Source organism: Neofelis nebulosa, chromosome 18 (assembly GCF_028018385.1).
Source record: "Neofelis nebulosa isolate mNeoNeb1 chromosome 18, mNeoNeb1.pri, whole genome shotgun sequence".
Classification (NCBI taxonomy): Eukaryota; Metazoa; Chordata; class Mammalia; order Carnivora; family Felidae; genus Neofelis; species Neofelis nebulosa.
The window spans coordinates 41,153,427-41,180,870 of record NC_080799.1 but is presented as its reverse complement, the minus strand read 5'-3'; the positions used below and the strand labels follow the sequence as shown (position 1 = coordinate 41,180,870).

Below are 27,444 nucleotides of genomic sequence, written 5' to 3'. Positions count from 1 at the left end.
TGTTTACTGCACAAGGAATAAGTAGGGCGTGCATCTTCCCAAAGTGGTGCTCTTAAAAATTCTCACAAAGGCACTGTAGAAAATTGAATGGTGTCCCTCCCCTCCCCAAATTCGTGTCCACCCAGAACTCAGAATGTGACTTTATTTGGAAATAGGGTCTTTGCAGGTGTAACTAATGAAGGATCTCAAGATGAAATCATGCTAGATTTAGGGTGGGCCCCAAGTTCAATGACTGGTGTCCTTATAAGGAAAGGAGATGAGGGGCTCCTGAGTGGCTCAGCAGTTAAGTGTCCAACCTCGCCTCAGGTCATGATATCACAGTTTGTGAGTTCAAGCCCCAAGGCGGGCTCTGTGCTGTTGGCTCGGAACCTGGAGCCTGCTTCAGATACTGTTGTCTCCCTCTCTCTCTGCCCCTTCCCCATTTGTGTTCTGTCTGTCTGTTTCTCTCTCTCTCAAAAATAAACATAAAAAAAATTTTTTTTTAAAAAAAAGTAAAGGAGGGGCGCCTGGGTGGCGCAGTCGGTTAAGCGTCCGACTTCAGCCAGGTCACGATCTCGCGGTCCGTGAGTTCGAGCCCCGCGTCAGGCTCTGGGCCGATGGCTCGGAGCCTGGAGCCTGTTTCCGATTCTGTGTCTCCCTCTCTCTCTGCCCCTCCCCCGTTCATGCTCTGTCTCTCTCTGTCCCAAAAAAAAAAAAAAAAAAAAGTAAAGGAAAGGAGATGAGGGGAGCCTGGGTGGCTCCGTGGGTTAAGCGTCTGACGTCAGCTCTGGTCACAATCTCGTGGTCTGTGAGTTCGAGCCCTGCGTGGGGCTCTGTGCTGACAGCTCAGAGCCTGGAACCTGCTTTGATTTGTGTCCCATTCTTTCTGTCCCTCCCCCACTTACACTCTGTCTCTCAAAAATGAATAAATGTTCAAAAAATATTAAAAAAAAAAAGAAAGAAAAGGATATACAGACACACAAGGGAAACAGTTATGTGACTACAGAAGCAGAGATATGAGTGAAACAGCCCCAGGCCAAGGAACCCCAAGGACTTCCAGCAAGCACTGGAAGCAAGGAGAGACACAAGAGGAGTCTGTCCTTGAGCTTCCAGAAGGGACAAGCTGCTTGCCAACACCTTGACTTCAAACTTCTGGCCTTCAGACTGTGAGACCATAGGTTTCTGTTGCCTATTCTTTTTAACGTTTATTTTTTTTTTTCAGTAATCTGTACACCCAACGTGGGGCTTTAACTCATAACCCTGAGATCAAGCGTTGCACACTCTTCTGACTGAACCAGCCGGGAGCCCCAGTTTCTGTCATTTAAAGCCACCCAGTTTGTGGTCATTTGTTAGGGCAGCCCCAGGAAGCTAGTACAAGGCACACTGCATGGGCTTGAGAAGTCCAGGGGCCAAGGGCAGGACGTGGTAAAGGGGAAGACAATGAGACCAAACATGGTCAGACTGAGCAAGTAAAGACAGCACGACAGAGCAACAGAGACACAGGATTCAGGACCCTCATCTTGGGGGCTGCCTGAGGCCACCCTGGAGGAAGCACCCCTTCCCAGGGCACACGCACCTCAATGGAGTTCCTCCCAGGGTGCTCGGCGGCCAGCAGCTGGTCCCCCTCGCTGTGCAGCTTGTTAATTCTCTCCTCTTTGGCCTCCAGGTTACGGTTGATGAAATTCTGCACGGGGGGGTGGGGGGGGGTGGTGGGCGGCACTCAGGGCCCGGCCGGCAGCCCTGCGCCCCCTCCCAGCCCCTCCCCAGACGCCCCAGGCCGCTGGGCGCACCTCGTACTGGCGCCTGCGGCTGGGGTAGTCGAGGTTGCGGTCACTCCAGTCATACTGCATGCGGCCCTTGGCCTGCTGGTCCAGCCAGTACAGCTCGTTGGTGCAACGCTGCATGTAGTCTCGCAGCGTGCTCAGGTGCTGCTGCCGTGCCTGCGACGCCGCCTGCAGCAGGGGGTGGGGGACAAGGACGGGGCTGAGCCTCCCTCTGCACCTCCCCCAGGGCCCAGCTCTGGCCAGCGAGCAGAGAAGCCTGGCTCGACACTTCCTGGCCGGACCCCCTCGGACCGGTCACTTGACCCTCCAGAATGCATTCATGCACTCAGCAAACGTCTGTGGGGCACGTGCTACATGCCGTTCACAGTAGTGAACGAAGCTGACATTTTTCCGGGAGCCTCAATTTCCTCACCTACAAAATGGGGATAATGGCTGCACTGATCTTGTAGGGCACAAAGACTGTCAAACAGTTGGTGCTCAATAAATGTGAGCATTAGCAGCTTCCACTTTTGTCTGTCACGATCCCCGTACAGAAGGCTGGGAGGACAGTAGCAAACTGCCACCACTTTCCACGTGAGAAGGGGTGGGTGTGGGGCCGGGAGGAGAGGTAAGGGGGAGGGATGTTTGCTCAGCAAACAGGGACAGTAGCTAACATGTCCATGGGGCCCGCCCTGTGGCAGGACTGTGGTAGGGCCTTCTCCCCAGCTGAGGCCATCCTAGGAGACAAGGGCTCGAACGAACTCCATTTTTGTACACGTGAGGAAACTGAGGCTCCAAGAGGCTAATTAGCTCTCTCCAAGTGTCCCCACCAACACGGGATGGAAGCGTCTGCCCCAGAGCCCAGGGATCCTCACATATGAGGTGTCTGAACCCTTGCAGCAAGGAAGGATTTATGTATCACTTGTGCAGTTTTATTTCAATTTTTAAAATTTTTTTCTTGGTTTTGTTTTTTGTTTTTTTTTTGAGACAGAGAGAATGGGCATGAGCAGGGGAGGGGCAGAGAGAGGGAGACAAAAGATGCAAAGTAGGCTCCACGCTGATGGCAGAGCCCGATGTGGGGCTATAACTCACAAACTTCAAGATCATGACCTGGACTGAAGTCAGACACTTAACCGACTGAACCACCCAGGTGCCCTAACTTGTGCAGTTTTTTTTTAATTTTTTTTTTTTTTAACGTTTATTTATTCTTGAGACAGAGAGAGACAGAGCATGAACGGGGGAGGGTCAGAGAGAGGGAGACACAGAATCCGAAGCAGGCTCCAGGCTGTGAGCCGTAAGCACAGAGCCCGACGCGGGGCTCGAACTCACGGACTGCGAGATCATGACCTGAGCCGAAGTCGGCCGCTTAACCGACTGAGCCACCCAGGTGCCGCAACTTGTACAGTTTTAAAAAGAACACATTCTTGGGGAGCCTGGGTGGATCAGTCGGTTGAATGTCTGACTCTTGATTTCAGCTCAGGTCATGATCCCACAGTTCAGGTTCGAGACCCGCATCAGGCTCTGTGCTAACAGTGCAGAGGCTGCTTGGGGTTCTCTCTCCTCTCTCTGCCCCTCTCCCACTTGCTCACATGCATGCTCGCTCTCTCTCAAAATAAACATTAAAAAATAAAAAGCACATTCCTTAAGGATTTTGAAGAGGGAAACAGAAAACTTTTTCTCAAGCACATGGCATCATACTTGGTGGACACAGAAGGTGCTTAATAAAGAAATAAAGCAGCAGATTGTAGGACGGGCCATATCCGTGGGCTCCATCAGGGTTTTCCGTGAGCACAGAGCAAGGTGGGATGCTTCTCAGGTAGGGACTCAGGGTACCACCTCCTTCCCACTTACCCCTCTTGTTCTGTTTGAAACGTTTACTGCCCATGCCTCCTGTGTCCACAGCCCTGACTGCCCAGCCCTCCTCCCTCCCCATTCCCTGGGGGCCTCACTCACCAGCAGTTTCTGGTACTTGGCCTGGAGGTCGCTGTTCTCCTGTGGACAGAGTCGAGCGAATGGGTTGAGGTGGGGGCTGCAGGCGTGAGCCCCTCCCTCCCCAGGTCCAGGCCCACTCCACCACTGTGCACACCTTGCCCCTGTCCTTGGCCAGGTGGGGCCCGATGGCCTTGACCTCATTGTGGAAGATATTGTGGTGCTCCACCTGCTGATCAACCAGCGGCAGGTCTGTCCCAAAGTTCTGGCTGCTCAGTTTGTCCTGGGAGGGTGGAGAGGACCGGCAGAGGGTGGGTGAGGGCCGGGGGACTCACAGCCCCCCCTCCCCCACCAAGAACCAAGGAGGGAGCCAAGGGTCCCTGGGAGAGATGCAGGGAGACACTGTCCCCTTTACCACAGTGCCCTCCCACTGAATCTCACTGTCACCTCCGAGGCCCACACGGTTGTTTCCATTGCACACGTGGGGAAACAGAGGCCTGGCCCAGGTCAGGCCACTGAGAGAAGACCACTGGCTCCAGCAGCCACGCTTCTCCGTGGCGGAGAGCATAGGAAGGACAGCAGCTGGCTGCTCCTCCTAGCCAGCCAGGACCCCAACGACCAGAGCTGGAGAACAAGTGCAGGACGGTCCCCATCTCCACCACTTCTGCTGGGTGACCCTGGGCGAGACGCTACACCTCTCTGAGCCTTGCCCTTTTCCCCAATACAGACGTCGGGAAACATCAGGAACACCACCCTCAGAGGCAGGACCAGGGTACCCATTACATGGCGGGGTCCACCCCGCACACAGCTGAAGCCTGGGCCGTACCAGCTTTTCATCCACCAGCGCTGCCCAGTTGACCTGGGGGTCTACCTCCTTCACCACCAGGTTGTATATCTGCTTGTGTTTCCCGCGGAGGTTGGTCACACGCTCCTTCAGCTGACGGATGCTGAGTGGGAAGAATGGCCATGCTAGTCAGTGGGGCCGGTTGGCAGGCCCTCTGCCCATGTCCCTTCCCCCAACAGGGGCCTCATATCCCAGACCCCGGCCTGGGGCTTTCTGCTTAGTGGCCTGGAGGCACAGGATGACCCGGCAGCCTTGGGTTCCAGTCACTAATACCCTCCCTCATCCTTCCTTCCCCTATCAGCATTTCCCCAGGGCCTACAGTGTGCCCAGAACCATAGAAGGTTCTGGAAGAAATGATCAAGTTCACTGCTCTCTGGAGCCCCCCAGCGAGCGGGAACCACAGGGGTGGTGTGGACCGTGACAGGAACAGCACAGGGGGTCGTGGGGGCATCAAGAGACCCTTGCCCCTGCCAGGGTGGGGAGTGCAGAACAAGGTGGGAGGCACCGTGGGTGCCGACCTATCCACATCTGAGCTGAGAGGAGAGCCATGAGCACGGGAAGCTGGCTGGGGTGTCAGGCAGTGTGACAGAGTGCTCAAGAGCTTAGACGTTAGACAGCATGGTGGTCAGGGAGCTGTGGTCACACTATGACCAGAACAGCCTGGGCCTCAGTTTCTCTGACTACAAAATGGGTTGTCATGAGGATAACACGAAGTGTTTGGCATGTGTGTGGCATCCACTTAGCCCTCAGTAAACCCTGACTTGGGCTCTGGGATGCTGAGCAAGCCTGCAGTCCTCCTGCCCTGTGTCAGGAACGCAAAGCGGAGGGGACCTACTCTTCGGCAATCATGTCTCCTTGGGGATGCTTCATGTGCTTGGCGATGGCCGCGTCCGCTTCCAGCACGTACAGTAGCTTCTCGGAATCCGACACCTTCTGCAGGGTCGTGTCCCGGTGCTCAGGCTGTCTGCCCTCCTGCAGCCGGGCCAGGTCCTGTGACAGTCAAGACAGAGAGGTAGACAGCAGATGGGGATTCAGTGGGTGTGATGGGGGTGGGAGGATAAGGAGGAGACAGCCAGCACGGTGCCCCCTGGTCCTGCCTCGCCCCTCCTCTGCCTCTCAACAAACCGCCCAAGTGCCCACTTTTGGGGGCTCTGAGACATAGCTGCGAATGAAGAGGCACAGCCTTGCTCAGCCCCGTCAGGGAGACCACCAGGTGAAGAGATAAACCTCACAAAGGTGACTACAAGTTCGAACATGTCAGGGTTTCCCAAGGAAACACACCAGAGGTCGAATAGCGGGGACCTGCTTTTATTTGTTTTTTAGTTTTATTTTTGCGAGACAGAGAAAGAGACCACACATGTGCACACGGGGGAAGGGCAGAGCAATCTACATTCAGCTCAGAGCCCCATGTGGGGCTCCATCTCATGACCGTGATATCATGACCTGGGCTGAAATCAAGAATCAGAAACTTAACTGACTGAGCCACCAGGTGCCCTGGGGACCTACTTTAAGGTCCAATGGTCAGTGAGCCTCCTGGGAGGTTATGACACCAGCTAAGAACTAAGGATGAAAGAAAAGAGTGTTTTAGGCAGAGGGAACAGCCTGTGCAAAGGCCCTGAAGCAGGAAAGGGCAAGCACGTGGCTGGAAGGCAGGCCGGAGGAGGAAGCGGGAAGGGCACCAAGCAAAAAGGCCCCTCTGTATCCTTAAAGGCAATGCCTTAGGGCTCTACAGGGTAGGAGCGGAGCCTAAGAGGGCAGTGAAGTCAGGAGTTGTGACAGGGCCAGGTGGGAGCTGAGGGTGGCCGATGCTGGGGTGGCATCTGCAGAAATGGTGAGAGTAAACAAAGGGTGGATATTTGGAAGGTACAATCAGTGTCGCTGATGAGCCCAGGGTCTCTGCTTGTTTAGGGAAGAATAACGAACTGGCAGTCAGGACAGCAGGTGTCTAAACATAGCCTATGAATTCACTTAGTCAATATTCCTAAAGCCCAGCCACATGCTGTGTGGGGCTCCAGGGACCCCAGGCCAGCGGGAACGCCTGCGCTGAAGACAGACCGGAAGTAACACGGGGGGGGGTGCCCAGAGGAGCCAGTGCCCTCCCCAGCTGGGCCTCAGGGCCCCCGTTGCTGCCACGGGGATAAGGAAGAGGCGTCCAAGTGAACTGAGGAATTTCTCAGCTCTAAAAAGATGGATCCACCGACAGGCTCTGTCAGGGATGAGCCTTGGGGACTGCAAAGCAAGAGAAGCCAAAGGCCACATGGTGTGGGGCTGTGCTTGTGTGAACTGTCCCGGATCGGCTAATCCATAGAGACAGAGAGTAGATGAGCGGTTGCCAGTGGCTCAGGTGGAAACAGGAACTAACAGTAAATGAGCACAAGGGATCTTATTTGGGGGTGAAAATGTTCTAAAACCCATTTATGGAAATGGCCGCACCACTCAGTGAAGTTACTAAAAATCGCTGCATCGTAAACCTGGAGCGGGAGCATTTTGACATGTAAACTCCACCTCAGATCAGCCCGTTACAGAAGCAAAAGTGAGTGGAGGTGATGTGGTGCCTGGTCCAGAGAGCCCTCGGAGGAAGGAAGAAAAGGTGTTCAGCCCATGTGTCCCCGCCCAACTCCAGGAAGACTGAGGGGTGAGTGGGGCCAGGTGCCCAGAGGGGCTTGAGTCTGGCCAGTTAAAAAAAAGAAAAAAAAATACAACAAAACATCACGGTTCTTGGCTTGGATGGAATTTTATCCACTCTATCATTTGCAGCAGACCTGCAGCTCTCCTGGGCACTTACAGTGTCAAAGATTAATTTTGCAAAAGGGGGAAGTAAATTAATCATTACCTCATTCATGCAAGTGCTGTGTGGGAATGCAGGCCTGCTTGAAACATGGCAGCTGGGATGAGAAAGAGAACATCTAGCTGAGAGATGCCATGTAGGAGTTCAAGAGTTCACAGTCGGGCAAAACAGATCGATGGTGATAGGGGTCAGCCTGGTGGTTACCTCCGGGGGATGTGGATTGGGAAGGTCACAAGCCAGCTCTCCAGGACATGTTCTCTATCTTCACCTGAGCAGTGGTCACACGGTTACTTTCTATATACCTTACAGAATGTATAGCTCAAGTAAAAGGTTTTTACAAGTAAAAACAAATTATACGGACTGATGTATCTAATAAATGACACAGGGCGCCTGGGTGTCTCAGTCGGTTAAGCATCTAACTCTTGATTCGGCTCAGGTCGTGATCTCACTGTTCCTGAGTTCAAGCCCCATGTTGGGCTCTGTGCTGACAAGTGCAGAGCCTGCTTGAGATTCTGTCTGTCTCTCCCTCTCTGCCCCTCCCCTGCTCATGCTCTGTCTCTGTTGAAAATAAATAAATGTTAAAAAAAATTTTTTTTATTAAAAAAAATCATACACGTGCTGATGGTCAGATGAGTGATAAAGCAAATCTAGATGTTACTGGTGGAATCTGGGGAGGAGAGATATGGATGCTCTCTGTGAAACTCTTTCAACTTCCTCCACTTTTAAAAGTTTGGCATAAAAGGTCACATGTGGTCATGTTGTACGATTCTGTTTATATGAAATATACAGAAGTAAATCCATAGACACAGAAAGCAGATTAGGGTTTCTGGGGGCTGCAGGGAAGGGGAACAGGGAGCGACTGCCTTTGGGTATGGGATTCCCTTTGGGGGAACAGAAATGTCTTAGAAACAGACAGACGTGGTAGGGGTCCAAATACCACTGACTTATATCCTTTAAATGGTTAATTTTATGTTATGTGACTCTCACTTCAATTTAGGAAAACAGGAAAATTCAAGAGAACTTTTGGGTAATTAAACAGTGATGTTTTCTTCTGAGAAATGATAGGAAGGAAGGAAAGAAGAAAGAAAAAGATTAGTTCCTATGGTCATCAGAACACAGTTTCTTTTATCAGGTGTGTTCATTTGAAGTTAAAAAACAGTTCAAAATTATTCCCCAGGCACATCCTTGTTACCATGAGTCATTAAGCAAATAAAATCAGAGCACTAGACCCTCCTATTCACACACGCACGCCTGCGAGCACGCATGGGAAAAGGTCAAAAGATACACCAAAATGTTAATAGCTGATCAATTTCTCTGGTGGTGGAATTAGACATGATTTTAATTTGCTTTGTTATACTTGTTTGTTGGTTCTGAAATATTTGTAACAAACCCATATTCCTTTTATTAGGACAAAATTAGGACACACCCAAAAAGCTGTTTTCATTTAGGAAATAAAATAGCACGACACCATATGAAGAGAGGAGTAAAGATTCCTGGGATGCCTGGGTGGCTCATTGGTTAAGTGTCTGACTTCGGCTCAGGTCATAATCTCAGGGTCCTGAGTTCAAGCCCCATATCGGGCTCTGGTGCTGACAGTGTGGAGCCTGCTTGGGATTCTCTCTCTCCCCTCTCCCCCTCTGTCCCTCCCCTGCTCTGTCAAAATAAATAGATAAGCTTAAAAAAAAAAAAAGATTAAGGGGCATCTGGGTGGCTCAAACTATTAAGCGTCCGAAGAGTTCTAGCTGTGGCTCCTTCTCTCTGCCCCAACCCTGCTAATGCTGTCGCTGTCTCTCTCTCTCTCTCTCGAAAATAAAACAAAAGGGGAAAAAAATTAAAAAAAAAAAAAAAAAAAACTACAGAGGAGCTGGGACAGAGCTGCGGCCTGAACAAAAAGCTAGCAGCTAGCAGCGGGGGAGGGGAGGCACTATGGCAGGTAAAGGCGGTGGACAGGCAGGTGAGCACAGGAGAGGACCCAGGGGAGGCCCCTGGCAGGGAGCAGAAAGCTCCACTTGCCTTTCCTGCCTTCTGTCCCCACACCTCCATCTCTCACTCCCAGCTGCACCATCCCTAGCCCACCCCATCCCTCAGGTGTCTGGGCTGCCTGTGGATCAGCCCTTGGGTGGGTGGACACCTGCATGGTCACAGGGAGGGACAGCTCCCCCATGACCTGTCCACCTTCCATCCGCAACTCCGCTGGAACCGCCTCTTGGTCACGCTCCTGGGTAGGAATGCAGATGAAATACAGACCATCCAGTTAAGTTCAAATTCCAGATAAATGATGGATAACTTTGTATTATAAGTATATCCCATAGTGTTCTCAAAGTCAAATTTAACTGGATGTTCAGTATTTTTGTTTTCTAAATCTGGCAACCAGACCTCTGGGATGCTTCTGGGGCTAGCTCTGTCACTGACTAGTCACCCTCGCCCTCTCTGAACCTCAGTTTCTCCAGCTACAAAATGGGTATAAGCTCAACCACACTGGGCTGGTGGGAGGCTCAAAGAGAAGATGATTGGGGGCGCCTGGGTGGCTAAGTCGGCTGAGCGTCCAACTCGATTTCGGTTCAGTTCATGATCCCAGGGTTTTGGGGATCAAACCCCATATCGGGCTCTGTGTTGACAGCATGGAACCTGCTTGGGATTCCCTCTCTCTCCCTCTCAAAATAAATAAACTTTAAAAAGAGAGAGAGAGAAGATGATCATCTTGGCAGCTCACAGGTGTGGGGGCAGCTCCAGTGTCCCACACAGTACAGACTCCTCAGAAAAGTATGGCTCAGAGCAGTTGTTAGCCCATGTCACAGACGATGAAACTGAGACATAGACAGGGAACATGATTTTCCCAGCTTTCTCTCCTCTGCAAGAGGAGGATAGCATGCAACTAAGGAGTGGCAGGTGTAGTATAAGAAGAATAAGGATATGATGATAATATTGAGCCCTGAAGTACACCTGTTTAATCTCATCGAATCTTTACAGCAGCCCGGAGGTGGGGATGATCCCTCTTACTCTCTCAGAGGGAATCACATGCACAGAGAGGTAACGTGACTTGCCCAAGGTCACACAGTAAGTGGCAAAGCTGGGATCCCAAGCAGGGCCTGGCTCCTGAGACCACGATTCTCCTCCAGATAGGGTTCATAAACTGCAGGAACTTGGCCCCCAGGGTGGGGGGCACTGATGTGTGCCCATTATCAACAGCAATAATGACGTTTCTCCATCTCAGCACTATTGACATTTGGGGCTTGATCACTCTGTGTGGGGGGCCGTCCTGTGCCCTGTAGGGTGTTTATCGGCATCCCTGGCCCCCACCCACTAGATGCCCAACCACCACACTCCCCCAGTTGTGACGGCTAAAAATGTCTCCAGATATCTCCACGTGTTCTCCGGGGGGGGGGGGGGGGGGAGGGGGGGGCAGAATCCACCCCACCCCCACCCCCTGGTGAGAACCACTGGATCAGACGAGACTGGCGGCACAGGGGGACACAGGGGGACATGGGGGGGCACAGGGGGGCACTCACACTCTGCATCTTGGCCTCCGTGTCCACGATATTCTTCTCCACCTGGTCGGCATTTTTCTGCAACTGCTCGATCAGATCGGACAGCTCCTTGTTAGAGATGCTGTGGGCACAAGACAGGAGGTGGGCCAGGGTCCCCACCAGCCTCAGAGGGAGCTCCCCCACCCCCGCCCTGGGGTGACATCACTAAAGCCACAGAGATGAGGCAGCATGGGGCAAGGGCTTCTATTTTTCCATGTTGGCAGAACACCCTCACTGTGTTCTTTTTTCCCCCTGTTTTTTACTGAGATAGAATTCACATACCATAAAATTCAACCTTTCAAAACCTCTAATTCAGTGGGTTTCAGCGTACTCACAAGGTTACACAGCTATCATCGCTATCTAGTTCCAGAACATTTTTGTCACCCCAAAAGAAACCCCATTAGCAGCCACTCCCCATTGTCTCTCCCCCTAGCCCCCACTACTCTACTTTCTATCCCTATAGATTTGCCTCTTCTAGACATCTCACACAAATGCGATCGTATAATGTATCTGGCTTCTTTTACTTTGCATGGTATTTCTGAGGTTTATTCAGGTTATAGCACATGACATTCCTTTTTATGGCTGAATAAGGTTCCACTGCATGAATAGATCACATTTTGTTTATCTAGTCCTCAGTTGATGGACGAGTTGTTTCCACCTTTTGGCCATTAGGAATCATGCTGCTGTGAACATTCGGACCCAAGTTTTCATGCAAGCTATTGAGGATTAAATATCTGGCACTTTCAATCTATGCACTTGGAATAAACTCTACGGAAACACAATGACATTACGTTCTACCTGGACACTTGGTCGCCTGCACACATCAAAGCCTAACCCTGCCCTCTCTTGCTGAAAAGCGGGCCTTGGCATGTATCACGGTCAAGTCAGAGCTGGGTTAGCACCAAACTGAGACTTGAAATCAGAAGAGTATTCTGATTCCACGTAGCTTTCCGGGTGGGGTGTTAGAACAGGAGGGAGGTTGTGCAGGCAAAGAGCTGGGCACCTATTCGGTCCCAAAGGTTTATGGTTATAGTTGTTAAGGAGCGTTACTGATGTGTGCGCAGCCCCGCCTCTATTGTTGTTTTCTTTCAACAAAGGAAGAAACAAAAAAACAGAGAGGGAATGCAACTTGGCCAATGTCACCCAGCCAGTCAGTAATCGTCAAGATTAGCACTTAATTCCCCAATCTCCATCGAAAACCCTTTTGTAATGACTCCACAGAGGAGCCCAGGCAGCCCAGAACCCAGAAGTTTCATTCCACCTGCACACATTAAGCGCCTACTGTATGCCAGGCCCAGCACTGCACACAGACAAAGCCTCACCCTCTGAGAGGTCACCCCCGCTAGATGGGGAGGAAATCAGCATTTACAAAAATAGTCACAAGATTGAGATAGAGGGCTAGGGATGCTCAGAGGAGCCTCCTGGCTGGTGGGTGGGGATGGGACTGGTCACTGAAGGCTTCCTGAAAGAGGTATGGGGGCTAGGTTCTGAAGAATGAGGAAGAGTTTGGGGTCTAGGCATGTCCCTTGAGGTGGGCCAGCCCAGGGCAGGTCAGGCCACCCCCTCTTCAGAGTGGAATTTCCAAATCAAGGCCTGGAACCCCCCTACTGTGGCATGAAACATTCAGATTCCCAAGCCCTAACCCAGACCCTCTGAATCTGCATCTCCAGAGCTGGGCCCAGGAAGGTGTATTATTATTGCTTTTGCTTATACAGGTTCTCCAAGGGACAGTGATACCCCCAGATTTCAGGGTCCACCACTGCAGGTATTACTGGTACGGGTGGGGGGAGAGCTGAGGAGGGGGTCAGAGACTGGCACAGCAAACAGAACATGTGAGCCTGTCCATCCATGCCTCAAACCCTGCCTGAGAGCTGCTCTGTGCCAGGCCTGGACACACAGGAACCAGGGGAAAGAAACAAGACCCAGGCTGCACCCTCTGCTAAGTCAATCAAGGAGGCAGCCTTTCCTAAAGTAGGGTCCCAGAAACCCCAGTCCTGTAAATCACTCCTAGAACAAAGGCTTTGTCAGTCAAGGCAGTTAGGAAAACCTGGCCCCTCTAGAAGTCCATGAGCCAGTAAAGGCTCTGAGCAGTCCTGCAGCACAGAAAGGTGGTATTCAGCGGAGAAGGCAAGGAAGGCTGAGAAGAAAGGAGTATGTGTAGAGAATCCCAGTAAGGAAGGGCTACCAGGTCATGGGCTGAGCCCAGAACCCCCACGGCCTGGCTTGTCAGACCACGTGGGGAACATGAGCATTTCCAGGCCCCTCCCCACATAGAACCACTGATCCTCAGCCTGGCCTGCTGCACTCACATGGAGTGAATCTGAACCCAAAGAGTTAACCCATGACTGCTCGAGCCAGCATGGGGAAGGTGCAATGTGGAGTAGGTGGGAGCCTTTGGCCTGGCCCAGCCCCACCTCAGGACATGCGGCCAGCTCCCAAACCAGGCCCTTCATTGACTGGGCAGTGTGAGGAAAGCGCCTCCTGGACCCTGCCTTGGGCCCTGCCTGGACCCAGCCAAAGCCCAGCACCACAAGGGGACAAAGGAGGGGGTCGAACAGCCAGTCCCGGGAACCTGGTGTTCCTGGCAGAGAAGAAAGGAGGGTTCAGTGGGAGCTTCTGGCCAGACAGGCATGAGTTACAAGTCCAGAGAGAGCATTTTCTGCTTGGACCATCTCAGGCAAGTGCCTTTCCCTCGAGGTGCCTCAGTTTACCCATCTGTTAACAGGAGATGACCACCAAGGCATCGCAGTAATGTGATGATGCACATGCTTCACCAGACATCAGGCATGTTCACAGGCACCGCCTCGACAACACCCTCACCCCAAGCCCCTGGGAAGGTTTGTGTGACACTTTATGGATAGGTTATAGGAAACCAAGGTTCAGAGATGTCAAGGTGCTTGCCCAGCGTTACACAGCTTGTGAATGAGGCTCCCAGACTCTCTTCTCAAGCAGTCTTGCTCCACAGGCCACTTTGTCAAACACTGGGCTCACAGTTCCTCACAGGGGCACTGGGAAAAAAGTCACAAGCCAACCTCCAGCAACAACTGCTGTCCCCAAAATACTACAAGCTCAGATTTACTTTCCACAAGCCAGGCTCTCCACTCATTTCTTTTTTTCAACGTTTTTTTTTTTTTTTTTTTTGGGGGGGGGACAGAGAGAGACAGAGCATGAACGGGGGAGGGGCAGAGAGAGGGAGACACAGAATCGGAAACAGGCTCCAGGCTCCGAGCCATCAGCCCAAAGCCTGACGCGGGGCTCGAACTCACGGACCGCGAGATCGTGACCTGGCTGAAGTCGGACGCTTAACCGACTGCGCCACCCAGGCGCCCCTCTCCACTCATTTCTTTTTTTTTTTATTTTTAAAAAAAAATTTTTTTTTAATGTTTTTTTATTTATTTTTGGGACAGAGAGAGACAGAGCATGAACGGGGGAGAGGCAGAGAGAGAGGGAGACACAGAATCGGAAACAGGCTCCAGGCTCCGAGCCATCAGCCCAGAGCCTGACGCGGGGCTCGAACTCACGGAGCGCGAGATCGTGACCTGGCTGAAGTCGGACGCTTAACCGACTGCGCCACCCAGGCGCCCCTCCACTCATTTCTTACTTAATTTTCATGACAACTCTGGGAGGTAGGTGTTGGCCCAGTGGGTAATCATCTTATTATCCCCACTTTGCAGATGTGGAATCTGAGGACCAACGAGTTTCAGTAACTTTCCTAAAGTCACACAGTAATTAAGTGTTAGAGCCAGGATTCCAACCCAGGCAGGCCCCCAAGTCGATGCCTTTAATGACCCCATGTGACAATCCTACAGGACTGCCAGCACATCCTAGGCATGTAACAGATGAACTTACAAGGCCAAGTGCCCTAGGCCACAATGGGATATCACTTCTCACCCACTAAAAAGGTAATAATCAAAAAGACCATAACGATTTGGTGACAAGGATACAGAGAAATCAGAACCCTCGTGGGAACTGTAAAATGGTGGGGCTGCTTTGGAAATTCTGGAAGTTGCTCCCTCAAAAAGTTAAACCTATGAGCGCCTGGGTGGCTCAGTCAGTTGAGCATCCGACTTTGGATGAGATCATGATCTCATGGTTTGTGAGTTCGATCCCCGTGTCAGGCTCTGTGCTGACTGCTTGGAGCCTGGAGCCTACTTCCGATTCTCTGTCTCCCTCTCTTTATCTTCCCCTCCCCCGGTCATGCTCTGTCTCTCAAAAAATAAATAATCGTTAAAAAAATTTAAAAAACAAAAACGAAAACAAAAGTTAACCATAAAGTTGCCACATGACCCAGCAATTCCATTCCTAAGTATCTTCCCAAAAGAAATTAAAACGTAGGTCCACATGAAAACTTGAATCAAACACAAATGTTCATAATAGCACTAGTGACAAGAGCCCCCAAATGGAAACAACACAAATGTTCATCAACTGATGAATGGATACACAAAATGTGGAAGATTCATACAATGGAATAGTACTTAGCATAAAAAGGAGGCACAAACTGACACCTTCTAGAGCGTGGATGAACTGCAAAACCATCACAGTGATAGGAGACAGACGCAAAATGTCACATACAGTATGACTCCATCTATATGAAGTATCTAGAATAGGCCAATCCATAGAAGCAGAAAGCATATTAGTGGCTGCCCATGCTGAGTGGGGGCGAGGGGGTGGGCAGGAGGGCCGTCAAATAAGCTCTGAAGGGTTATGGGGTATCTTTTTGGGGTGATGAAAATATTCTAAAGCTGGTTGTGGTGATAGTTGTGTAATTAAAAACCACTTAATTGTACACCTTAAACGAGTAAATGGTACAGTATGTGGGTTATCTCTCAATAAAGCTGATACCAGGGCACTGGGTGGCTTAGCTGGTTAAGGGTCCAACTTTGGCTCAGGTCATGATCACACGGCTCATGAGTTTGAGCCCCGCATCGGGCTCTCTGCTGTCAGCACAGAGCCCGCTTTGGATCCTCTGTCCCCCTTTCTCTCTGTCCCTCCCTTCTTCTCTCTCTGCCCCTCCCCCACTCTTGCATGCTCTCAAAAATAAACATTGAAAAATAAATAAGTAAATAAATAAATAAAGCTGAAAACAAAAATATTGTCAAGTGCCATTTTTAAGTGATAGGGACGTGTTTCTTCTTCTGCCAACCTCTGAGCCTTCCTGCCTTTTATCCTGTTTTCCATGAAAGCTAGACCAGTTCCAGGCTATGCTCAGCTGTCTGGAAGATGCTAGTTAACACACAGAGTCCACCACTTGCCCATCAGTGCTAAGCAAGTCACATACAGATTAGTTTCTTTAATCCTACCAGAGCCTGCAGTAGCAATGTTCTCCAATTTTACAGATGGGGAAACTGAGGCACAAAGTGATTCAATAACTTGGCCACAGTCTGATTGCCAGAAAACAAGGAGAGCTGGGGTTCTAATCCAGGCCTCTGGAACACAGTCCTAGCACTTTTGCCTTGTGGGTTTGGATCCTGAATGAGAAGCCCCATATGATCCTGCATTTTGGCCAGGAGAGCCCAGGGCACTGTTCTTCTGAGAGCTCAAAGCCTCCTGCCAGGAGTGCAGGAATGTGGGCAGGTCAGGAACTTGCAGGGAGGGGGCACAGATCCCCAAAGGGCTGGGAACTGGCCTGGCAGGTCCAGCTTTTCATCTCACTAATAAGCCCCACAGGGGCAGCCAGATGGGGCATCAGCCTGACTGATGGAGACCAAGATACAGCCCTTCCCCACCACCCCCATCCAGTCCTGGTGCACCCACAGAGATGACAATCACCAGCTGAGCCAGGAAAGCTGAGGTGCCCCCACCCTGGAAAAGGCAGGCAGGTCTGAGTGACAGGCTTAGAGAGGGACACACCCAGCCTCCTTCTACTTACTCAGAAGTTTAACATGGACACAGGTTCTCAGGGCAGTGGCCTTTGGCACTAGAAGGTGTCTGGGAAGCCATCCAGCCCCACCTGCTCATTACACAGACGAGCAAACCATGGCCCTCGGAAGCAAAGGCCCCTACCCAAACTCATAGAGGAGGTGGCTGGTATCTGGAGCCAGATAGGGTTCAAATCCTGACTGTGCCAACCATTGGTATAACCTTGGAGAAACTGCTTGATGTTCCCGAACCTCTGTTTCACCATCTGTAAAATGGGAATAGTCCATCCTCCCTAGCTGAGTGAGGTGGGTGGGGGAGGGTCAGGAACATTTCTAGAAACACCTGAATTGAGTTTCAAAGACCATTTTGGGGTTCATGGACCGAGCTAGAGGTTCAGGGAAGCCTCTGGAGTCCCCAAAGCAGATCAGAGATCATTTAGGTGCATGAGTGGGGTGTCCCTGGTTTCACCAGCGCCTAATCAGTATCTGGTGCCTAGGAGACGTTTAAACAGTACTCGTTCAGTGAAGGAACTCAAATTATCCAGCACATCGTAGGGGCCTCACGAATAGTGAGGATGACCATTCATTCACACAACACGTGTTCATTGCACTTGTACTCCCCACGGTGGGGGTGCCAGTCACAATGCTCCTGAGCCCTCACCCCACTCCCTGAGCTGTGCACACAGACTCCTGCTGCCAGTGGCACTTGGTTCTGTAAAACAGGTTCCTTCTGAAGAATCAGTAAGTTCACAGTGGAAAGGACAGAAGCCATGTCGACAGGGTAGAACTCCCAACACTGGGTACCAAGGAGGACACAAGATTGCTTCCAAGGAACCCTTTCCAATATATGACCTCCACCTCATGGCTGGGAGCCAGCAGACAAGCCCAGACTGCGGGACGGTCTACAAAACACCTGACCAGCCCTCTTCAAAAGCATCAAGGTAACGAAAGACAAGACTGAGGAAGTGTTAGCCCGGAGGAGTCAAGGAGATGTGATTCTGCTAAATGCAATGTGAGGTCCTGGAACAGAATAAGGACATTAGGGGAAAACTGGGGAGTCAGAAATGAGTCTATAGTTTAGCTTTTTTTTTTTTAAGTTTATTTATTCATTTAAAAAAATTTTTTTTTTAACATTTATTTATTTATTTATTTTTATTTTTATTTTTTTTTAATTTTTTCAACGTTTTTTATTTATTTTTGGGACAGAGAGAGACAGAGCACGAACGGGGGAGGGGCAGAGAGAGAGGGAGACACAGAATCGGAAACAGGCTCCAGGCTCCGAGCCATCAGCCCAGAGCCTGACGCGGGGCTCGAACTCACGGACCGCGAGATCGTGACCTGGCTGAAGTCGGACGCTTAACCGACTGCGCCACCCAGGCGCCCCAACATTTATTTATTTTTGAGACAGAGAGAGACAGAGCATGAACGGGGAAGGGTCAGAGAGAGAGGGAGACACAGAATCTGAAACGGGCTCCAGGCTCTGAGCAGTCAGCACAGAGCCCGACGCGGGGCTCGAACTCACGGACTGCGAGATCGTGACCTGAGCCGAAGTCGGACGCTTAACCGACTGAGCCACCCAGGCGCCCCTATTTATTCATTTTTGAGAGAGACAGAGACAGTGTAGTGTGAGCAGGGGAGGGGCAGAGAGAGAAGGAGAGAGAGAATCCCAAGCAGGCTCTGCACCATCAGCACAGAGCCTGACACGGGGCCCAAACCCATGGGCCTGACCCGACTGAGCCACCCAGGCACCCCTAGTCTATAGTTTAGTTTTTTTTTTTTTTTTCAACGTTTTTTATTTATTTTTGGGACAGAGAGAGACAGAGCATGAACGGGGGAGGGGCAGAGAGAGAGGGAGACACAGAATCGGAAACAGGCTCCAGGCTCCGAGCCATCAGCCCAGAGCATGACGCGGGGCTCGAACTCACAGACCGCGAGATCGTGACCTGGCTGAAGTCGGACGCTTAACCGACTGCGCCACCCAGGCGCCCCTATAGTTTAGTTTTTAAAGAAAAGTTTCCTTCCAGATTTCTGGGTTTTCCGGCAAACCCCTACAGGAGCGGATGCTTCTTGGTGACAGGAATGGCATCCGGGACAATCCCCTATGGATAGGCAGAGAGGAGGTGGGGTGCCGTGGCCCAAGACCCCACCTGGTAAAGGCTGGTGGGACTCAGAATACAGCTGTCTCCACAACAGCCCCCTCAGCCCAGCCCAGGTGCTGCTGTGAGGGCTGCACAAGCAGGTGGGGGTCACTGGCAGATTGGGGCCCATTTCTCCAGAGAATGGGCCCTCATTTTCTTCACCTGGGCTGAGGAAGCCAGAGTCTGGCAAGGGCCCAGGAGGGCGAGGGTCCTGTCCAAGGTGCCCCATTTATATGGCCTCGCCTGCGAATGAGACTCCTGGCACAAGGAAGGAAAAATGGGGGGCAGGCTAGTCAGGGGGCTACCTGACATGTCCTCAGAGCCCTGGGCCAGGTTTGAAGACACGTTGAGGGACAAACAAGGGCTTTTTGGGTCTGAGCCGCAGGCGCCAGCCTGGAACAGGTACCTCTTTGTGTCCAGGATGTACTCAGAGAATTAGAACTGCAGGGAGAGAGTGTGAGAGCCTTAAATGGCATCAGGTACTCCATTCTCTCACCAGGAGTTAGAAACTCAATAACCACAGTCCAACCTGCTTTACAGGTGGCCACTCACAGCCCAGTAGGTCAGCAGCAATGTGGGGAGCTGGTCAGCTGGCCAGCAGGGGTGCTGTCCAGAGAAATGGGGACAGAGGTGGCACCCAGATCATCTAGACACCATAGATGGAGTACATGGGCAGGAAAAGAGAACACAGGCATCTCAGGAGACACTCATCCACCCCCCATCCCACCCCCCACTGCTAGGCCCCTCTTCCCACTTTAATTCTGTGCAGGTGTCCCTCACCCTTTTCCACAGCTCAAGGGGTAGTATGGCCTAATGATTAAAGCACCCAGAAAGAAGGCAGCTGGCCTGGATTTGAATCCTGTCTCAGTCCTTACTACATTGTGAATTACTCAGCCTCTCTGAGCCTCAGTTTCCCCATCTGTCAGTGGGGGTCATCACAAAACGCATGCCACCGAGCTGGGCCAGGGGTTAAATGAGAAAATGCTGCTGCATGGGACAGCCCGGGCTCTCTGCTTCCACTTGGGGTCACTGTCCAGAGACCTGGGCTCCTTTTAAGGAGCTGATAAAAGCCAGCAGCCCAGTCCCAATGTCAGAACCCGCTGGCACCGGGAAGCTAAAGAAAGCTACCGTGCCATTCACACTGATCCTTGTACAAGCCAAGACATGCTCTGGCTCCTCCTTGAGGATGTTGCCTCGCCCAGGCACGGGAGCTTCTCAGGTAACTTCAACATTTGGACATGTGTCCCCCAGTCCATGCAGGGAGAGGCTGGTGTGCATATACGGGCAGTGAGGCTGCTGGGAGGGTGTGGGTCCCAGGCCTGGTGGGGCCGAACTATCTTGGGATTGGGCTTAGAATCAGATGTGGGATTTGAAGGCCGTGGGTGTTTCCACCACAGGGTTTCTGTTGTTCTCAAGACTTTCCCGTCTGCAGGAGGGAAACCACACAAGCGGCAAGATGGGCCTGTCTACCTGGTTGTTCAAGCAGAACCCCAGATGCCCGCCTTCCCCTCCCCTGGTTCCTCCTGGGAACCAATCTCCTGTGCCTCCACCCTCCCTGTGCTCCACGGTCTCAACCTGATCAAGGCTGCTGTCGCTCACCTGGACCACTGTCCACGCCCAACTGTCTCCCAAGCCAGCGTCAGTGCATTTCAACAATGCAACCAGATCTCACCACTGTCCGGCCTCCAACTTGCCAGGGCGCCCAAATGCTCTGAGACCAGAGCTCATGCTCCTGCCCACAGCCTACAGGACCCTCAGCCCTCAACCTGTGCCCAGCTTTTTCTTCCTCAGGGCTTTTGCAGCGGCTGTGCCTTCTACGGGTCTCTGTCCCTAGATCTCCTCCGGGACCATCCTGGCTAAGACTTGGTTTACTGGCTACAGGCTCAGCCTCTCTATCTCCTTCCTGAGCCTGCTTCCCAGCCTCTGCCCTCCACGAGAGACCCAGGCCCTCCAAGGATACTGCGAATGACCAACCCTCCAGCTAGCAGTGACAGCCACCCTTGCCGCCTTCAGCCCTCTGTGCCCAAGTCACGCTGAACCAGCGGGCCCATTTCCCTCTCTATCCTGCCTGCAGGGAGGAAAACTGAGTCATCATGATGCAGGGAAACAAACATGGACTCTGGTGTTTGTCTGACCTGGGGGGGCTCCTTAGCCTCCCTGTACCTGTTTTCTGTGAAATGGAGCTAAGACTCGGTCCCACCCCAGAGGGTTGAGACACTTCAAGGAGACAATCCCTATAAAGCACCATGGGAACGGCTCAGAATTTCTGGGCTTCGGTCTGTTTTGTCCATTGCCATGTGTACAGGTCTCAACACAATGCTGGTCCCAGCAACGCGTCCATGAGCTGTGCCAGCGTCTGGCGAAACTCAACGTGCCGTTTCCTCTGCCCACTTCAATTTCCTCATCCATAAACAGGGTTATGGTATCTACTACCAGAGTGGCAAACGGAAAGACACACTTAATAGGTAGGAAACGCCCCCAAGAGAGGGTTTGGTACTATGTCCCTTTGCGTTCAAGGGCACTGCTATGTAACAGAAATAGGCTGCGAGCCATGTTTGTAAATTTTTCTCACAGCCACATGAAAAAAGTCAAAAGAAATAGGTGAACTTAATGTTTACACAATATTTTATTTAACCTAATATATCTAAAAAATTATTTTGATAGGTAGTCGACAGAACATAATTTTTTTTTTAATGTTCATTTATTTTGAGAGAGAGAGAGAAAGAGCGTGCGAGCAGGGTAGAGGCAGGGAGAGAGAGAGAGAGAGAGAGAGAGAGAGAGAGAGAGAGAGAGAGAACACCAAGCAGAGTCTGACATGGGGCTTGATCTCACGACCGTGAGATCACGACCTGAGCCGAACTTAAGAGTCAGAGGCTTAACCAACCGAGCCACCCAAGCACCCCAGAACATTATTAATGTGATATTTTACAAGTCTTTTTCATATCATGTCTTCCAAAGCCCAGCATGTAGTCTTAACCTGCAGCACATCTGAGCTAGTTCTAAGCACACTTCATGTGGGCAGTGGTTCCCAAGGAGGACGGTGCAATTTTAGGTGATTCTGTGCCTTCCGGACCACTTGGCTCTAAGCCCCTCAGTTCTTCCATAATAAAGCTCAGGACATCTAGTGGTCCTGCTCAGAGCCTGGTACCTCGGGACACTTAGTAAATTATCATTCCCTTTGCTCTCTGCCACTATCCCACCAGACCAACTCAGGCTGCCCAGGCACCTGTCCCAAGGCCAGGCCTTATCTCCAGGTTCCTGGCTGTCTGACTTCAAAACAATCCAGGGCTCCCAGCTGTACCCAGCAGAGCATGGCACCTGGGTGTAGAGTGCCAGGGCACATAAACCACAGCCCAATGCCCCTTCCAGGCCCCCAGAGCTGCAGCATCCTTGGCCATAGGCCACAAGTCAGAGTCAGGGGCATTTGGCTAGCTTCCTAGCCATCCCTCCCTTCAGGCAGGCCTCTTTCCTGTCCTGGCCTCTTTCATGACCTGCCACTCTGGGAATAGATCACATCCCCAGAGACAAGAAGTGCCACAGCCCTGCCATAAGCCCCTGCCCCAGCTGTCCCTGCCTGCCTATAACTGCTCTGTCCCCCACTGGTCACAACCCAACTTTCTCTTTCTGTGTGTAGAGATGGGATGTGGTAGGCACAGGTCACATCTAGTGGGAACTGCCCTCCTTTCTTGGCCAGGACCACCTTGTCTTCCAGCCCGAAGTCAGCCCCCCATGTTCCCCTTGATCACGTCTACTGTCCCTCCCTTTTGGGGTTAATTCTGTCTCAGTGGGTGTGCACAGGAGTACGGGAAGGGTAGGCAGGAGGCATCAGCTTTGGAATGTCTGGAATGCATAGGAGTGCACACCTCTCCCCAGAACCAGCCTCACCCATCCCAGAGCCCAGAGAAGTTACCTGGCTGCCTGTTGGCCAGGGTCATTCTCGCCTGGGTCCTGCCTGCCTCTAGGGCCAGCCAGGGCATAAGCAGCTCCCTAGGAACATCCAGACCTGGTGGAAGGCTTATTTCCGGTGCTGGGTGTCCTTCAGCTCCCGTTTTCTTTAAACACTGCCTGGCTGATCGGGGCACCTGGGTGGCTCAGTCGGCTAAGCCACCAACTTCAGTTCAGATCATGATGTCAGTTTGTGGGTTTGAGCCCCACATCAGGCTCTGTGCTGTCAGCCCTGAGCCCGCTTCAGATCCTCTGTCCTCCCCCACCTCCTCTGTGCGTGCACTCTCTCAAAAATAAACAAACATTAAAAAAAAAAAAAATCCTGCCCGTTAGGCTATAAACTTTTGGACAGAAAGAATGTAGTCACCTTTTGGGGGGTCCTTTGTTGCCCTTAATTCCAAGCCTTGCATAGGCTTGGGCTCAATAAATAGGTATTGAATTGAGCAGATGTTTTATTGCATGGCCGCAATTCCTACACCCCCATTTTCCAGAAGAAGATGATGGAGGCTTGGAGAGGATGAGAAACCCACCCGACATCACACAGCTGGGAAGTAGCAGTGCCTAGATTTGAACAGACCCCAGAGCCACCTTCTCAGAACAAGGGGGGCATCAATACCAAACCACAAAATGACAGGGAGACACTGGGGATCTAGGATGAATCAACAAGGTGTTCACCACTCAGGGGAGGCCTAGTGATTTACATCTCGTTGGCGTCTTCCTTGATACAATGAATCCTGCTGGTTGAGTAACAGTGGTGGCAAATGAGTCTGAGAACTTCTCCAAAGATGCCACCACGAGGGGATCCCAGTCTGTCTCTCTGAGCAGGCCTTTTGGGAGGAAGGAATTGGCGCAGAAGGAACACCTCCCTGGGCCACACCCTACCCCAGTGCCTGACACACATTTCCACTCTGATTCTCCTAACAACCCCTCAAGATTGGTACTAAGTGCAATTGCTCCCAGTGTATAGACTGAGCCTAGGGATGAGGGGCAACTTGCCTGGGGCCATTGGGCTAGTAAGCATCCAGACTAGTGACAACTGTGACCCCAGTCAGTTTTCCAGGGAATCAGTCATTGCTGAATAAACTTTCACCACCCCCTCCCAACTCCTTGTCATCTCTCCACCCCCAAATAGGCCCTTCTCCATTACCAGCCCCTGAGACAGGAATTATTAGCATGCTATCAAACATCTGCTCAATTCAATACTTATTTATTGAACCCCAAACCTATGCAAGGCCTTGAATTAAGCCATCCCACCCCCAAAAAGATATGTAAGCTCAAAGTTTTATAACTTAATAGGCATGATTAGAAAAAACACCCTGATGACTATAATTGCCTGGGCCAGGGTATTTTCATCCACTCTGTCCCATTCAGGTCTTCTATCCTATCTTAATTGTGAAAATATAGCTTGATCCAATAAAATGCAGAGAAGGGCCAAAAAGAAACAAAGAGAAAGCATGATAAATAGGAAATACAAACTAACATGGCAGGGATAGGTCCAAACACATCAGTCATTACAATAAACATGAATGAGTTAAACTCTCCTATTAAAATAGAAGACTCTTGGGTGAGAATACAAAAAACAACAACAACAAAAAACAAAACAAAACAAAAGCAGTTCTGTGCCATTTTACAAAACACACACCTGAAACGGAAAGATGCAAGAAGTTTGAGAGTAAAAGAATACAGCACAACAGACCAGGCAGCTGCTACTGAAAAGGCAAAGGAAAGCAAGGTGTGCATACCTCAAGGACAAGAGGGGTGGAAGTAATCAGTGTAAATGTGTGGTTTGTGCCCCTGGCTACCCAACAGAAGACTGAAGTGCGAGCTCCACCCCAGAGATTCTGACTTCATCAGTTTGTGACACGGCCTGGACATCACTTTTAACAGCTCCCGCGATGATTCTAATGTGCAGCCAGGGCTGGGAACCAGGAAACAAACCACAGCATTGTGTCGCAGTGTTAAGGGGAGCAGATTGAGTTAGAATCCCCAGATCTCTATAGGAAGGAAGTCTTGTAAGAAAGCAGTACACAGGAAACATCCAGTAAATACCAGATTGATTGGTCAATTGACTGATACTCTCCTTACTAGAAACTGCCATGGTAATTAGACAGTAAAATCCTATACACCCATCTATTAATCCTGGGGAAGTATATCCTAAGCTGAGAAGATTGCTGGTATAGTAACTGTGGTTCCCTTTCTTGGTGACCCAATCTGTTTCCACCCAGTGAAGGCCACCCTACCTCCAGGCCCATGTCAGGCATGTGCTTTCAGGCTCTCATAACCCCACATGTGCAGAATTTCAAGCTGCCGCAGGTAATACCAAGGCAAGTCTTGAAGATTTTTGCAAGGTTTAAACAGGGCTCCAGGGAATCTCAGTGCACCCAGGTGTCAGGACATCATTCTGGGTTCAAGACGAGTGGTCAAGGAGTACCAGTCTCCATTTATTAAGCACCGACTACATGCCAATCCTCTCCACAGTGTTACACTCCTACAATTCAGACTCAAAACAGACCTTCCACCACCGTTTACTGAATACCTACTATGTGGTTGACACCGTTCTTGGGGGGTATGGAGTGACTGTACAGCATGAAGTGACTGCCTTCATCAAGCCCAGAGAGGGGCGGGAATGTGGCCAGCGGCACAGCTGACAAGCAGCACACCCAGGCCTAAAGGGCAGGTCTGCGGCTCCCAAACTCAGGTTCTTTCTACTCTACTCACCATGCCTTCTGTCCCTGCCCATGGGCCTCAGCTTCCCCCTCAGGAACAAGGGGGCATTGGTTGCCCATTTTATACTTGGGAAGAGTCAAGCTGCTTATCTGGGGCAGCCCTCTCAGTTCTTGGCACAAACTCTGAATGCTTCCTCAACTTTCAGTTGGAACCACAATGTCCCTGTGCCCAGGATGGAGGGTGGAAACCATAAAAGTTATGAGTCTGAAATCTGAGCCCGGGCTGCTGGGGCAGCAAGGAATTCTGCACAAGACTGCTTCCCTGCAGCCACGCAGCCTTTCAGGGTCAGCAGACAGCAGGTGGGGCTGCTAGCCAGTGAGCAGCCGGGCGCGAAGTTAGACCTGACACACCCCTCGCCCAGCAAAGGGTGGGCCAGGCGGCCAGCTGGCACACTCCAGCACTGCTCCCAGCTCAGAATGCCCGTGTTAGAGCAGCTCAGATCTTCAGGCAGCTACTGAAACTCTGAGCCTCACCTGGAAGACAGAGATCTGGGTACTATTACCTCAGAAACACAACATGATCATAATTTAGAGCAGCTCAACCCCAGAGCCTCTTGTATGTTCCCACCTGTGGGGGGAAGGTGGGGGACGGTGGGGGGGGGGGGTGGGGAAGGGTGAGGCATCACGTGCATAAGCCTGAAAGGTCACCAGTGAACAAAGTACCCTCCCCACTTCCTGAGACTTTCCATTTGTGTCTCCCCATCCAGAACCATCCTGCTTGCTCTCCATTCTCGCTCCTTTGGCCTCAGCACCTGTCCCTCCTGAGGTACCTCCTCCTCTTCCCTGACACCCCTTCTCCCACTATTGACTGGACTCTGAGACGCTCTCACACCTCACTTTAAAAGACCTGAACTGGGGCGCCTGGGTGGCTCAGTCGGTTGAGCGTCTGACTTCGACTCAGGTCATGACCTCGCGGTCCGTGAGTTCGAGCCCCGCGTCGGGCTCTGTGCTGACAGCTCAGAGCCTGGAGCCTGCTTCAGATTCTGTGTCTCCCTCTCTCTCTGCCCCTCCCCCATTCATGCTCTGTCTCTCTCTGTCTCAAAAACAAATAAACATTAAAAAATATAAATAAATAAAAAAATAAAAGACCTGAACACTCATGGTCTAGCTCAAACACACAGAGAAGTACAGAAGAGAATCCTACCGCCAAGTCTTAGCTGATGTTCCCACACTACCCTATTTGCTCTGGGTTTTGTTTACAAAGAAATATGATGTGATCACCTCTTATCCCTTCAGCCCCTCCTCTGGGGTAGGGTCATTTTAAAGCTGCTGGTTTCCTCCTAAGCCTGTTTTAGGCTTTCACTACATATCTGTGTCTGCATCCAGAAACATTACATTGCTTTGCATGAATGTTTTTTAAAATGTACACAAACATACTCTTTGTACCCTTCATTAACTTTATCCACTGATGACTTTTCATGCTTACGCGAGTGGGAGTGGATGCATACCTCCTCTGCCGCATCCTCACCCCTCTCCCCGGTGTCTCCTGTTCCACCTACCTCCTGGGGGGTCTTCCAGAAACCCACTGGCTGGGCCAGGGCCCCTCTGCCTTCACTATCTTAGCACTTACCACCGTGCATTGTTGCTGCTGCCTGTTTAGGGAGCACACAGAAGGTGTCTGGACAGGGACCACAGTCAGAGCTGTGCTCTATCCAGGCCCTCATTCTGTTCCCCCCCTGACTTTCTTGGTCAGTGAGTGTGTGCATGCACACACCACTGTGTGCTCTGTGACAGGCTTAAGGAGGGAGAGAATCTTAGCAGTCCCCCATGGCTCACCCTCAATCATGCATTCAGGACATGTGCTGCACCAGCCAGTCTCGGGGAGGGGGACACGAGGAGGGGAAGGAGACAGAGCTTCATTCCCATCTGCCCAAAGGCGCAGGGTCAAATGGCTACTGAGATAAGACCCAGGAGATGGGCAAGACAAAAAGTTAGGGAGGGCTTCCC

The 27,444-nt window shown here is 51.3% G+C and overlaps 1 protein-coding gene across 2 annotated transcripts in view; it reads right to left on the bottom strand.

The window, feature by feature from the left end:
* Window positions 1–27,444, bottom strand: part of PPL (periplakin) — a 47,569-nt gene that overhangs the window by 14,340 nt on the left and 5,785 nt on the right. For both annotated transcript variants that reach the window (XM_058710705.1, XM_058710704.1), the window contains exons 2-8: window positions 10,813–10,912; window positions 5,351–5,505; window positions 4,498–4,618; window positions 3,829–3,954; window positions 3,696–3,734; window positions 1,770–1,931; window positions 1,556–1,663 (exon numbers count right to left, since the gene is read on the bottom strand). In XM_058710705.1, coding sequence (XP_058566688.1) covers window positions 1,556–1,663; window positions 1,770–1,931; window positions 3,696–3,734; window positions 3,829–3,954; window positions 4,498–4,618; window positions 5,351–5,505; window positions 10,813–10,912 — 811 coding nt within the window. The remainder of the gene's footprint in view (window positions 1–1,555; window positions 1,664–1,769; window positions 1,932–3,695; window positions 3,735–3,828; window positions 3,955–4,497; window positions 4,619–5,350; window positions 5,506–10,812; window positions 10,913–27,444) is intronic.